Source organism: Falco naumanni, chromosome 5, assembly GCF_017639655.2.
Source record: "Falco naumanni isolate bFalNau1 chromosome 5, bFalNau1.pat, whole genome shotgun sequence".
Taxonomy (NCBI): Eukaryota; Metazoa; Chordata; class Aves; order Falconiformes; family Falconidae; genus Falco; species Falco naumanni.
This window is the reverse complement of record NC_054058.1, coordinates 47,607,891-47,622,957: the sequence shown is the minus strand read 5'-3', so window position 1 is coordinate 47,622,957 and position 15,067 is coordinate 47,607,891. Positions and strand designations below refer to the sequence as shown.

The 15,067-nt window shown below is 39.6% G+C and overlaps 1 protein-coding gene across 7 annotated transcripts in view; it reads right to left on the bottom strand.

Moving 5' to 3' along the window:
• The window catches only part of ANO4 (anoctamin 4), a 202,726-nt gene that overhangs the window by 11,817 nt on the left and 175,842 nt on the right, over window positions 1–15,067 (bottom strand). For all 7 annotated transcript variants that reach the window (XM_040596624.1, XM_040596618.1, XM_040596619.1 and 4 more), the window contains 6 exons: window positions 14,946–14,982; window positions 11,686–11,797; window positions 10,572–10,629; window positions 7,781–7,878; window positions 3,356–3,498; window positions 1,532–1,684 (listed from right to left, as the gene is read on the bottom strand). In XM_040596624.1, coding sequence (XP_040452558.1) covers window positions 1,532–1,684; window positions 3,356–3,498; window positions 7,781–7,878; window positions 10,572–10,629; window positions 11,686–11,797; window positions 14,946–14,982 — 601 coding nt within the window. The remainder of the gene's footprint in view (window positions 1–1,531; window positions 1,685–3,355; window positions 3,499–7,780; window positions 7,879–10,571; window positions 10,630–11,685; window positions 11,798–14,945; window positions 14,983–15,067) is intronic.

Genomic DNA, 15,067 nt, shown 5'->3' with positions numbered 1-15,067 from the left:
AAAATAATTTTTCATATTGAACAGCAGGATATCAGTGGACCAGATTTTTCTTTATCCTGCAGTTATTTTGTTTATACTGCAAATAATCTCAAGAAAGCTGCAAAAATGCTCATGGAGGCCTTGCCTCCACCAAGCCACATCATCATGTGAATAGTTTTAAGAAACACTGTAAGCCTCCCTCCAGCCTTTGAGGAGGGTCTGCCAGGGCAGCCATGAGTACATGCAATCCATGATCTGCCTGCCACAGCAGCCTTGTGTGCGTAACTTGTGCACAGCTGGTCAGCACGTACCTATCAGCATCAAAATCTTCCTGGCATGCTAATGCTATACAATGGCACACAGCCTCTAGGCATCACCTTGGCTTTTTGGCCCATCCTCAGCTGCCTGACAGATCTTGTGGTACAGGCACACAGCAACTCTGGTCGTGAGGACCACACCAAAGGAAGGTTAGGCATACTGGTTGATTTTAATGAGGCATCAAGCTGTCCCTGAAAACTTTGCTGAATAGGGAGCAAATGCAACCTACTTTGGGAAATCACACCTTAGCTGGCCTGAAAAAACAACATCTATTTTTCTGTGCTTTTATTACCTATGTTATATATGTTTTTTTTCCCAGGAATTATGTCTGCAGTGTATGCTGTGTACTGGCTGATGTCCAGGCTTGTACCTAAACTCATAGATCCACTCTGTTTACATAAAAAGCTTTAGGATGCAGACTTTAGGTGCATGGTAGACCATTCAGAGAGCGCAAAGGCTGGGCTTCTGCTATTTCATTGTGTGGGCTACTGGTTTTTACAATGCAGATGGGCAGCAAGGTATCCTATTTACCCCTCCAAAGACACCAGGGTCTCAGCGTTGTGCAGATGATTTTGTTTTACAGAGTCCTTCCTAAAGATGTTCTGCTTTTTCACACTTCAAGGACATAGTCAAATCTTGTTCAGAGAGCCCTTGCAGTAGTGTGTGTGGCTAGGTGACCTCAAATTTATGTGAACCCTGTATTTAGCAACGTAGGTGTGCCTCACTGAGAGCAAGTTGTCTCTAGGGATCTAGACCCACCCTGTGTGACCCACCAGGGACCTAGTGTCCATAACCCCTGAGTCACAGGGTCACTTGGTTTTGGCCAGGTAAATATAAAACACACAGGTCCCTTACAGGATAGTGGCTGCTTTAATTTGACTTTCATGTTTCAGCTGTTCTGTCCGGTTATTGAATTAAACCCGAGCAGCAGCATGTGTTCACACTGTGTCTGCCACAAGAAAAAACCTGCAGAGAACACTGATCACTTTATTAAAACATCTTGGCTGTTAAGTCCCCCAGAAAATCATTAAAATACATTTTCTAATATAGACTATTAATTGCATAAGTAGATCGGCATCAGATACTTGAAGTTTTTTGAAACAATCAAATTGTTATTGTGTTATTAATAGGGAAGACTACTGAAAATATGTTAATCTGCTCTGACTTTAAGTGGTCAATACTTTGCCTTAAAAATAACACACACACATGACAAACACACATACAAATTGCTCACCTATATCTTTAGCTCTTGAAGCTAAAGGTCTTCTCCACTGGGTAACAAATTTGTATGCATCAAGCCGAATTTCAATAATATTGTTAAGTAAGGCCAGAAGTGGTGCCAGTGGAAAAGCTGCCACAAAAATGGTCGTGAACCCAAACTGAAGAACTAGGGAAAAAAATGAAAGATCACAGTATGACTGTTAAAATCTCACCCCAAGGTCTAAGATACCAAATCATACATGCATACAAACATTACATATAAATATACAAACATTGCTTATTATGTTGTACCATACAATGATCTAGTGACACTGTTACAGCAATTCCTTGCCAAAAGTTCAGAGCAAGGATGACAAGAACAAGTGCACATCTGTCCCTGCAATGGAGAGAACATCTATACTTTGTAATTTGGAATGTGGTTTGTAGGTAGACAAACTGTGCTTTTTGAAAGGGACATTTTTAGTCCAGCATCAACTAGGATCTCTCAATAGCTGCAATGATTAGGGCTGAACACATTCCTCTTTATAGTACAGATGGGCAGCAGTTTGAAACTTTGTGTTTCTAGGGGCAGGTTTTCAGATTGCCAAATTTCCCATTAATTTGAAAAGAATTGTGTGAGGGAGAAAAGAAAAAAAACCAAACAAAAACCTGTGATGTATGCAGTTCAGTCACACAGGGCAAATGTTCTTGTTCTTTAACATTTCTTTGAGCAGTTACCCTCTGCTCTCCTCTGGATATAGCAATGCCTTTTGACAGCAAGCTATTTTGTAAACATGAGGTAGTAAACAATGGTGAATTTTAAACATAAACAAACATGCAGATGCAGGTCTGTACCATGCAGTTTAAAAACAAAAGCCCAAGGGAACTTCCTTTAGTAAGTAACAGTAATAAAGTTCTTCAGAAATGTATGCAGGTGGGCTGTGGTTTTGAAAACAACCTTCCCCACACAAAGCCAGAATAAGAAGTGTTTTGTGGATGTTTTTTGTTTATTGGATTTTAAAAATGTGGAGATTAGCAAACCAGCAGCAGTGTGGTTAGCTGCATTGATTTGGTTTGGTTCTCACAAACTCACTCCCATTCCTCACCTGACCTGTGAGAATGAAAATCATTTTGCAGCCTCATTAGCTTCATACAGGAATAATTAAAAGAATACACCAGACCACATTAAAAAAACTAAAAATGCAGTAACATTAAAATCTAGTGAAAGAGAGAGAACAAAGGTCAATGCCCGACTGTCCTGGTTTAACCCCAGCTGGTCATTAAGTACCATGCAGCCACTTGCTCGCTACCCCTCACCCTGAGGGATGGGGAGGAGAGTTGGAAGGGAATGTAAAACCCAAGGGTTCAGATAAGAATAATTTAGTAGTTGAAATAGAATAAAAATGAAAGAATAATAATAACAATGATGACAATAACCGTTATAATGAAAAGGGGAAGGGAAAGAATAAAATCCAAAAAATAAAAAGAAGGGAAAGGACGAAAGGAATACATGGTGCACAATACTGCTGCTCACTGCCTGCAGACCGATGCCCAGCCAGTCCCCAAGCAATGACCTGCCCACCTCAGCCAACCCCCCAGGTATATGTATATATATGTATATATATATATATATATATACATACACCGAGCATGTTCGTCCCATGGTACAGAATACCTATTTGGCTAGTTCGGCTCAGCTGACCTGGCTGCACCCCCTCCTAATTCCTTGTGCCCCTCCAGCCTTTTTGCTAGCAAGGCCTGAGGAACTGAAAAGTCTCACATCAAAGCCAAAACACAGCACCGTACTAGCTCCTAAGAAGATAATTAACTCCATCCCAGCTGGAAACAGGACACATACTCATTTCTAGGTATTCATCAAAGAGCCCATAAGCATTCATAGGTTGCAGATTGTAGTCCTTTTCCCACTGTGGGAAGCTTGTTTTTCTCTGTGCGCCATATTCTTGTCGTAGTTTTCTCCTGGTCCACCAGTTTTGAATTAGCCTATGTTTTCAATTAAATTAAAGAAACAAGGTAAATAATATTAGTGCCTATGTATCACAAAATTGGAAGAGGCTAAGTGTGCGCAACATACCTTGTTGCATTAATTTCCCAATGCACAGAAAAATAAAGTGTTAGTAATATATGTGGCTGATGACATGTCATAATAGGTATGAAAACAGACACAGCTGATGAGCTGTAATCCAGGCCTAGATGTTGTTAGAGGTGGAGGGATTTTGACATCTTTACATTATTTATTTACCTCTTTTCTCTCTACACAGAATGGCAAATAACGCCAGGGTCTGTTTCTACAGCAGAATGCAATGCTGTGTGGAAATAGTTGAGTTCTAATTAAGAAATCAGTACACTGAGCGCTAACGCTGCTGGATCGCTTCCTGTGTGCCAGTCAGCATCTCTACACAGCTCTACACTCTGCAAAGGAACAGTCCCCAGGCAATCCCGGAAGGGAAAAAGCAACCTTGAATGGTGTCTGCAGCCAAATATACAGAGCCACAAAAGGCAGAAATAAGGTGAGGACTACTGACAACACATGGTGGCCAGGAGGTGGATAGCTGACATGACAGCTGTCTCCACCTCGAGAAATTGGGGAGCAGTACCTTCAGGAGGAAGGTACTGTTCCTGAAGAAATGCGTATGTAAGGGCACTGTGGGAGGCACCGAACCAGAAGAGAAATGAGTCCTCACATCTGAAATAAACACTCCTGCCTCTCCAGAACAGGGAGTTGTACTGCTATGGCCAACAAAGGACACGAGTTACAATTAGTACAGAGGGAGGGAAAAGCCCCACCACAACAGATATTTTCTCCAAACTTTTGGTTGACCCCTTTGTCTCAGCAAGATAGAAGGCAATGGCTTACCCAAATAATTCAGTCCTTTCCTGGACTGTGCTTTGCTTCTTGCCTTCATAGTGGTCTGGTCTGGTCTGTGAATGGTAGGCCAATGGCCACTAGGTTTGGATAAGGGTTTGGCCCAATTGCTTGTTTTCTTAAAGCTTAAAGATTATTTTTTCATTCAGGCCATTTACCAGAGAGGTTATAGCTTTTCCTGTCTTCTCTAGAGAGGTGTAGGTGCAACTGAATGCAGGGCATTAAAATCTAGAGTTTAGAAGTGCAAGAAAAAAATTTAGAAGTGCAAGCTTGGGCTCCAAGCCAAAATTTGGAAGTACAAGAAATAATTAAAATACTTGGGGTTAGTAGCTTGTGGCCAGTCACTAGGGTAGTCTCAAACGTAAATCCATTACCCAGTGTGTAAAACCAAAGAAAAAGTCTAAGAATGTAAGATATTGTTTTTAATACAAACTTCTGCAAGTTTGGGTGCTACATGAACTAGCACCCATTGGTGGCTTCCACAATCAGATTTAGACAGGATTATATGAATATTAATTTGTTAAATTCTGAACCTCTAACACTGATTGGATGGTAATCAACCTAATGCTTACACAATCTTATTGGTTAAGTACACATGCTCATTGAGGAAGGATATCTTTGTGGGCCGGGGTATCTGGTGTGAGGGGTGTGATTTTTAGTATTATAATGAAGGTAGTTCACTTAAGGACATATCTTTGTCTATCTGTCCAACAAGTATCAGATATATCTTGATTGCAAGAGTTTTGTGTTGCCAACTTTCCAGGATACAATTGTTCTTCAAAGTCACCTTGTCCTAAGCAGCAGCAATTACTTCAGTTAATCATCCTTGATAGTTCTTTGCATGGGATATCCTGAGTTGAAATAATTTGCGTGTTCTGTTTCTTCAAGAATATGGGCAGATTGTTAAATAAAACCATATGTCCATATGGTATTAGTTAGTTTATACATTCTGGTTACAAAATCTGATAAAACTAACGTATAAAAAGCCTAAAAAGACCTTTCCTGTGAGTGACCATGGTTGTGACTGATGAGCAGGTAAGGGCACATCTTTGCAGTTTACAGCATCCTTTGGGACTTTGCTTCTCGTGTCCTGCCCGTGAGAAAGTGAGAGGGCTGAGAACTGAATTCCTGCAAAGGCAGCCAATTGAGAGGTGAGGTGGGTGGGAGACCAATACATGGAGTCAGATCCTAGTTAGCTTCCTTCTTTGTGAGAGGAGGAAACCCATAACCAGTGTTACTAAATATCTAAGATTCCTAGTAAAATTCAAAGAAAAGTCATTTTCTGATTTATGTGTGAGTAAAATGTGAGCAATACGATGTAATGTGGTTTTAATATGGATGTACGTTGTTCTTCCAAGAAAAATATCAACTTGAAATTGCGGTTTTCCATCTCCAAATGAAGTAATAATTTATACTTTGTTTCTTAGTTATTGCACATGTATCCATGCAGGAGAGGAGAACTGATGCACTTTCAAAGGTTTCAGGGTGGTGTTTGTATGAAGTAGAAGCACCACTCCGACATACTGGTAGCTGTATTAAAAATGTAACCATTGAACAATCGATGCTTTAGCACATATCCTGGGGTCTCTCTGATAGCTTTGACACCTGGTTTTTAACTCTCAGGCAGAAATTTCAGAAGAGAAGCCAATGCCACATGTATCAGTCAGAAATGTGTCACCAAGGAACACCCACTGGCATCTCTGACTTGCCCTGCGTGTCTCTATGGTCCCTGTGGGAGCACATACCTGCACCAGAGCTGGGCTGCCACCCTGAAATGGTGCAAAAACCCTCTCCAGAACAGGCTGCTGGTGTTCCTCTCCTGGGGCTGTCTTATGGGGAAATACTCTGCTATCGGCTTTGGCACTGCACAGGGCTGGCTCTGCCTGGGTCTTGGCAGGTAGTAGCCAGCACACAGGTGGAGGTGCTGTGATGTTCTACTACAGACTATAGCATTGCCTCCAGATCCTCAGGCCATCCACATGGTATTGGGCTCTGATCATGCTTTTGGCAGAAATTATAATGATTTTTTTCACACAAAAAAGGAAATGCACTTGTCTGCAGAATTTCAGGGCTAGAAGGTGGATTGGAGAGCAAATACATCTCTCATCAGAATAGGCTGAAGCATCTCACATTGTTGTGACTGTGTTTTGCATTGTGATTTTCGTTGTGACTCTAAAGAGACTGACTGCACCTGAAGCAGTTTATTCCTATTAAACCAATTCTTCTTAAACAATCTCCTGTCTCCTCCAGTCACTTTTTTAAATCCCCTTCAGTGTTCTTTATTAAGTTTCAAAATCCCTATTAATAGGTAGCAGAAAGTTCTAATGAAAACTACACAAAAGAGACAGGGAGCAGAAGGAGAAGGATCAACAATGGCTGCTGTTGTTCCCTCCTCCCCACCCTGGCCAATTCCTCCAGCCCTAACAGCTGCAAAATCCTGGCAAGCAGTGCTAGGCACAAACCCAGAAAGACAAAGAGATAGCAATCTTTGAGTACCTGATTGCCAATTACTCTCTGCATTTAAATCATTTACTTCATTCTCATTACAGTTCGATGTGATCAGCACTGAGGCTGCCTGAAACTGCTTCTGCAACATGTTTCTGCAGTTCAGGGACCAAATTCTGCACTAACTCTGCTGTGGATCCTGCAGTAGAGCAAATCTCTCTGAACTTTGCAAGGGCAAACTTTCTGACAACGTCAGCTATCTCTTGTATTTTCACACTTCCTAATTTCCCTTGATGACCTGCCACAATGTCTCTAGCATCAACTGTTCATATTAATCATATTAAACATGTTCATTAAATACTAATCAATAGGAAATGAACCAATAGGAAATTAATTACCATCAACCTTTTCAGCTAGGGCACAGCTCCATAATATCCTGAAGATCACCAGGGAACCTGTCTATGTACCAGTCAGTATGTTTTTCCATCTCTGAGATTTTATATGCCAGCAGTGCATTTTTCTACCTGATACCAGCCCTTTCAGGCATCTTTTATCACCCAGCAAGGAGAAATCCAATTTAGAACTTGCTGGTATAGCTAAAAAATGATACATATAACATTGTGTATTCCTGTGTAAGGTATACAATGGTCCTACAGTAATTTTTAAGGAGTTTTAAAACACTGAATTCAATGTAGTCAGATCAACTACTTCCCATATATTATTTATTTGTTAATATTTACATTACCATTTCACTTTTGCAAACTATGTCCAATGTGAAAAAAAACCAGACACCATTTATACATTTGGAAATCTGTCTTAAAAGTTCTGTATCCTAGGGAGGATTTTCTATTGTAACGGCTACTGTGTCTTGCTTTTATGTAACCAGTCATAAGGAAAGCATAAACTTAATATTCTTCTGTAACCTACAGAATCATAGGCATTGTATTCACTTACGGGTAGCCCAGTTCCATGAAATTATTCCAGGTCTGCTTTAACACCATTATAATACCCATCTGCATACAGAGATCAATAAGGCATCCGCTAGGGTGGCACTAAAGAAAAAAATAAATAAAAGTTTAAACAGAAATAATGCCCAGTTTTAAAGCACTTCTTAAAGACAAGAAATAGATAATTTATTTAAATAAAATTAAATGGCATTCTCTGTTGTTTTTGTTTTTTTCATTTTTTTTGGTTTGTTTTTTTTTTTTTTAAATATAAATGCATGGGAACATACGAGACTGTATCATATCATCAGCCTTTTAAGCCCAACATCTAGTTCTCTGCAGAGGTCAGAATCAGCTGAAACCAATGGAGTTTTCACATTAGTGCTTCTGATATGTTGTGCAGCTGTGGGTGGGACAAAAGTAAAGGCTACCAGGTTTCTCTAAGGATCTGAATAGTTTTTGGGGAGGTTGACTGTGCATCAAGCCAAATAATGAAGAAAAAATGCCTCCTGGCTGTAAAGGCAAACAGTTTATGCCTAGAGGATATGCCTAATACTGTTTATTGAGTACTATTTAATGTCTACGACAGAGTGGACAATACAAAGCTCTTATATTCTTGAAGAACTAAAAAACTCTAACTATTGAACAACAGTTCTTAGTGTCTCTTTCTGAGTGATTGCTTTAGCAGTGGCTCCAGGCCTTGAAGAAGTGGTGCTGCTTTTGGAAGAGATGCTCAACTAGTACAAATTCAGGCAATTATATGCTTTTTCATCTAGTATTTGGAGAAACATCAAAGGACCAAAACCTTTCTGCCCTCAAACAGCATTTTGCACAATTGACTCTGCTGATCCAAACAATGGAGTCCAAGCTGTATTGTTAAATCTTGGGTATTATGTATAAGTTGATCAGATCACTATCATAGAAGTGGAACTATTTCTCTAACTTTTAGGGAGAAAAATTAGTTAAGACCTGTAACAAAATATGGTATGAATTTCTTATACATACTGCATTATATAGTGCTTAGAACCTGGATCCCTGTTGAGGTTTCTGTTGACCTCATTCAACTTTTTTTTAGATTAAGAGGGTGGCAGATAATTATTCATATAATCTTTTTAAATTAACTTTTCTGGCATTATTATTAAATCACCAACCTTGATTTTTAGGAATTATTCACATGAGCCAATATAACCTGAGAGACACAGATGCAGTATTAATAAAGCAGCGGTGATGTTACAACAATAACATCATTAATATATAAATTGTGGTCTGAATATGCCATGGACACTGGACTATACTGTGTTATTAAATATCTTAGACTTGGCTTCATCCAACAGGTGAAGAGAGGGCTATTGGAGGGATATCTGGGCATTATATTCTAAAGTCTGTTCCTAATAAGTCCTAGCACAGATATAGTCAATAAAATGGAGACTTTTTTAGTAGATGTTTCTTTTAGTATTAGACTTTTTTTTTTTCTCTGAGAAAAGCAAAATAGCAGGGTCTAATAGTAGCTTCCGCTAACGACTGACCTGTAGCACCTCGCTGTTGCGTTTCCCTCCCAGACCTGGTTGTTTCTTCCTCTCATCTCTGCCTCTGCAGAGAGCTGAGGTTCTTCCCCTGTTCACTGATCCCTGAGATGATTCAGCCCAGTAGTTCGTTAGAAAACTCATTCAGCCAGAAAAAGGAAGAGTTTTCTGGGGATACAGGAACTGAATAGGCTCCTCATAGGGATGGACAAGCCAGAGCCAGTGCAGAGGAAGAGGAAGGAACAAAGTTCTGGGGGAAGGTTCAAAGGAAGAGCAAACTGTCTTCTTTTGGCAGCAGCAAGCTGCTAGGTCAGCTCAGCCCCTCTCAGACTTGGAGGGATGTTTAGTGAATTTCTGTCCGCCCATTTATCAAGTTTCCTTGAATGTACAAAATTCACTACTTCAAAATTAGGATGACTTTTTCAAATTATTCCTTTTTTTTACTAGTATTTGGATCACCTCTATTAACCAAGATATTTATATATCTGTGTTTGTAAATTCACGTTGGCAGTGTAAGACCTGCATTTTCCACTTGCCGTTTGTCATATATTTGCAAAGTCCTTTCAGTTATTCAGCTGTGAAGCAGGAAAGAAACAATGGGATATCAGTGAGCAGATAGCAGCACTGGAAACTACTTAACTGGTCCAGAAACTGCTGCTGTTCACCTCCAATAACTGTCCAATGCTTTTTGAATTCTGAATGTATTGCCAAAAAATACCAGGAGTGGTCCTTGAGTGACTTGCAAATCCAACCTCTCATTGCTCTTCAAATCCATTTGGTCTTATAGATATGAAACACTATGCCAGTAGTTCTTTTGGGAAGTTTGTTCAGATCTTTTGGTCAATTTCCAAGTACATTTTATGTGTCTGAATTTTTAAGTTATTATTTTGTTATTTTAGCTCTCTGATCAGCAAGGCTGGAAAAGCTGAGAAGAAAGGATTTTTTTAGAAGCAAAAAGTTGTCAGATTCATATCTGACTTTGATTCATTTCAAGGATGAAATATTTCCAATGTAAAAATGTGAGTGATGTTTAAACCATCTGATATAAGTATCCAAATGTGATGCGAACACTAAAACTGCTAGCTTTGAAAAGGGCATATATATCAATATGCAGATGTTTGTAGCAGATGTTGGTGTTAGTAGTGTGGAGCTAGACAGCAGCTGAAAACCCAATAACAGACTCAAAAATACCTAGATAGAATGAAGTGTCTGCCTCTGCTTGCATTCACTGCATCTTTGGGCAGTAGATAAATCAGTGTACAGTTAGTGAACACTCACCTCTTCCAGTCTCCACCGGTTTATCAGCCTTAAGTAGGCACCAGGGTGTCCTGTAAATCTTTAACACAGGAATATACATCAGCTATGTTGTGTAAGCAGTCTGTTCACAGTAGCAGAAGAAAGCTCACACTGGTTTAATTTAATGTCATCTTAGCGTGATTGATACAACTATAAAAGATGTCATGCATCTTATATATTTTTGCATGTCTGCAAAATGTTTTTGGGGATTCCTGGAATAATTTCCATGAAGGGCTAAGTATATTTTTACTTCCAGTTTTATTTCAATACCAAATACTCTGCTGTTGGATATTCAGCATATGCAGAGAAGAGAGAAAATCTGAACAAAACTGTTCATGTCAGTTTGGAAAATGGTTTTCAACTGCCAGTCCACTTCCTTATGCTGTAACGGGGGCTGTGATATCTGCCTTTCTGTGAAATCAGTGAAAATATTAGTTTTCCTTAGGAAAACATAATTTTCTTACTATTTTCCCATGTTTTCTCCCAAAATGATGCCCACATGCAAATAATCCATACTGATGGGTTTGTCTAATTATGCTTTCTCTAGTCAGAGTCTCTTCTTTTGCTTTTAGGGGACTTTCAGAAAGAGACATACATATATATATATATATGTATATTTCATGTTCTGTGGAAAAATCCCAACTAGCTCATAATTCACTCTTAGCAGTACAAATTGTATAACAGAAGCAGCAAAATATTCAGACAGTTGGACTAGATGATCGTTGTAGGTCCCTTACAACTGAACTATTCTGTTCTATTCTGAAAGAAAAAGTTTTATTTACTTACCAGTACAAATTATACACATTAAAACAAAGTGAAGTGACTTGCATGTATAGTATTGTGGGATGCATCTGTTCAAAGTAGTGAAATTGTTAAAAGTTAGCATTAGCCAATGTGGTGTTAGGAAATGAAAACTACGATTGTTTCTGGGTTTCTGAAAGGAAAATAAAACTTCAATTTGTCCTGCTTTGATAGTATGGAATTTGTGTTTTGAGGTGTGTGATAATATGTGGTCGCATTTTGTTTCATTACAGATGATTTTATTTCTTCACCCTACTTTGTTTTGCACATATGAGAGTGTGGACATCAATCCTACCTTCCAAGGAAGAATGCTATATAAAAGGTAGAGCTGTTCAAATTGACAAACTGAAAAAGAAACATTTTCAGAGTGAAGCTGTTCTCCCACTCGGATTCAGTACGAGGCTGCTCTGTGAAGAAAGAAAGCAAAGTTTCAGAGGTTTAATCAGATTAACAATTTCTATTGGCTAAAAGGCTGCACATATCTGTCAGGGCTGGCAACGTAGTTGTAAATTAGCCTGCTGATTTCAAAATATAAGCTGACAGAAGAAATTGTATCCAAAAGCAGCACACAGCAGGTGAGCTTGTAAAGACTTAGGAATCTCTTCTGATACTGGATATGTATATTCCCAGAAGACTGTAAGAACGTGGTCAAGGTAATATGCGTATTAAACATCCTCCTGGATTCCTGTGTACTTTACAGGCTCAGACACTTATCTTGTTTCCTTTTCTGCAACCTACCATAATGGCATTGCCAGAATGCAGCTCACTACAAGCTATGAAAGTGCCTTTTTGTTAGAGATGTCACGATGAACTGGAGCAAATCTGCACTGTAATTTTGTTTCATGGATTTGCCCACTGTGCTGGCACCTAAGGACTCCACACAGGTACCAGTGGAGCACCACTGCATGACTCCCTTTCATGAATCTCATGAAACTCATCACAGAAGACTGAGAAAAAAATATTTTGCAATGGATGGGGTAAGGCAAATCGGAAAGAAACTTCCCTTCAGCTAGGCCCTTGATCTCCATCTAAAGAAATATCAAGACCGATATTAATAGAACAACTTCTAGGCCAACACATCAGTACCATGTCCTGGAACTACTTTCCACTTGAAAGGAGCTTGTTATTAGTCGACATTGCTGTGAACAGGAGTAATCAGAGAAGTGGAGTTACTAATGGTGATTCTGAGTATTGTAATTATAGTACTCATATACTATTTCCAAAGGAGCCCCAGTAAAGGCCTGGAAGTACAGAAAGAACAATAAACTAGATTCTCTTTAATTAGAGCTGCCTTACCCAGGAGGAAATTTCAAACAGATGCATCAACAAAACCATAAGACAAACCATAAATTAACACCTGTGTTAGTGATTTGGAAATGCCTGTCAAGAAACACAAGTTTGTGTGTATGCCAGTACATACGTTTTCAGCTAAGCAGAAGGAAATAGAGCATTGTGGATTTTTGATGCCAGTTGGTGGGAAGGACAAGTTTGGCTTTAACAAAGCTGCTGCAGCTGAAGCTTTGCTCATATGCCCATTAGGGACAATGGAAAAGCTTTGGAGGAACACAGACATGAGCTCAGAAAAAGGTCATGAAAAGGCTGAAGAAGGGTGTCCTGAATGTAGCTTTGCTGTCAATCCAGCTCTGAGCTTATTATGCTGATAAAGATCATTCAAATGAAATCAGCTACTCAGGCCATCCAGTCTGAAAATGCTTAGAACAGTTTGACCCACTGAGTTTTCATACATGTTCTTTCTGCACAGGCTACAAGCAGCAGACCTACCTTCTAGACAACCTGCCAGAAAGTAATCAAACTTCAAAGTCTCTAGACCGTATCTTACTGTCCCCAGGGTGTTACGGGCAGTAAAACGGCATAGCCTGTGCAAATCACACACTTGAAAGTCATATTTCTCAGCTGTAACTAGGGGGTATCTTTTCCATGGGTACAGGATGGCAAAAATATTTTAAATCTACAGCATACAAATGAGGACTCTCAGTCTAATAAGAAACAACAGAAAAAAATGCTATCTTACACAGATGTGCTTTGAACATATCACCTATAACTTCCTAGATGTAGAAAAGCCCTGACACTAGCTAAAATCAGCTGTGTGTTTCCTCTGATCAGACACAAAAATCTGTCCATCTGGTCCAAAAATATCTTAGTGAACATCAACAATGTACAGAGATATCCAGAAGCTCAAATCAATTTCCTCAAACCACTTCTACACATGTCATAATATGGTTTGCTTAATAGGCCTTCAGAAAGAGTCTCATTTCAGGTTTCTTGACACCAAGGAGCCCTTGCCAATTGCTGCCAACTACTGCAATCTTCCAGCATGATTAGGATCTCCAGAGACTGCATGAACCATGGATATATGAGTGATTGCTACCGCAGTGAGAGTACGTGCTGTCCTTAGAAAACATGTCCTTACTCTAGCATAAAGATCACCTTTATAGGTGAGCTGAAAAGATTACTCCAACTCAGAACATCATTAGAGTTTAGATGTTGGTAGAGCTGATAAATCAGTTATTTTGCCTCCAAATTACTGCCCCTTTTAAAGGCACATATTTGATAGTCAATAAGTACCTGTTTCAAGTCATGAATTTGGTTTCCAGATATGATTCCCCCATTTCCAAGTCTTCACAGAACCCAAGGGTTGTGAGTGCTTGTATTGGGTCTGGCTGAGCCCCCCAGCAGCCCTCATAGCGCTGTGCTTGTATTGGCAGCTAGAAAGGGGGTGACAGCACACCAGGGTTTTGGCTACTGCTGGGCAGCGCTCACACGGCATCAAGGCTGTTTCTCCAGCCTTCTCCCTGTCCTCACCAGCAGGCTGGGGGTGGGCAAGATCTTGTGAGACATAGCCAGGACAGCTGACCCAAACTGACCAAAGGGATGTTCTGTACCATATGATGTCTGCTCAGATGTAAAAGCTAAGAGAAAGGAGGAGGAAGGGGAGACATCATTATTTACGATGTTTGTCTTCTGGAACAACAGCTATGTGTACTGAAGCCCTGCTTCCTGGGAAGTGGCCAAACATCACCTGCCGATTGGAAGTAGAGAATAACATCTTTTGTTTTCCTTCACTTCAGCACATGTGACTTTTTGCTATTGCTTCATTAAACTGCCTTTATCTTTACCCACATGTTTTTTTTTCATCTTATTTTCTCCCACCCTTTTCTGCCGAGGAGGGACGGATAGAGCATCTTGGTGGGCACTTGACGTCCAGCCAATGTCAACCCACCACAGTGTTCAGTCTCTCTGAAAACTCATGCTTTTTCTTCCAAGGTTACAATTTTATTAAGTTCTTAAAAGATAATGGTTTGGAACAAGGATCAGTCATGGTAGGTGGGCGATAGTTGTTCACCACTGATTGAATGGCACTATAGCTTAGTTTATATACTCCTTTATTATAAACTTCAGAAAAACATTATTCCTATAGATTGCAAATTAATCAGGATTTTTCATATTTATACAGACAGTATGAATGCTATCACAGTATAGGGACCAAAAAAAATCAGTACAATATCATTCAATTTTGTATTTAACGTTGCTTACCTAAATTTGTCAGGAAAAGAGCAACCTTTTCATACAGCTGTAACAGAAGAAACAGCCTCTTAGATATGTGACCAGCTCAAAAATAAAGAATTGCTTCTAGGTAGAGTAACTGCTCTCATTAT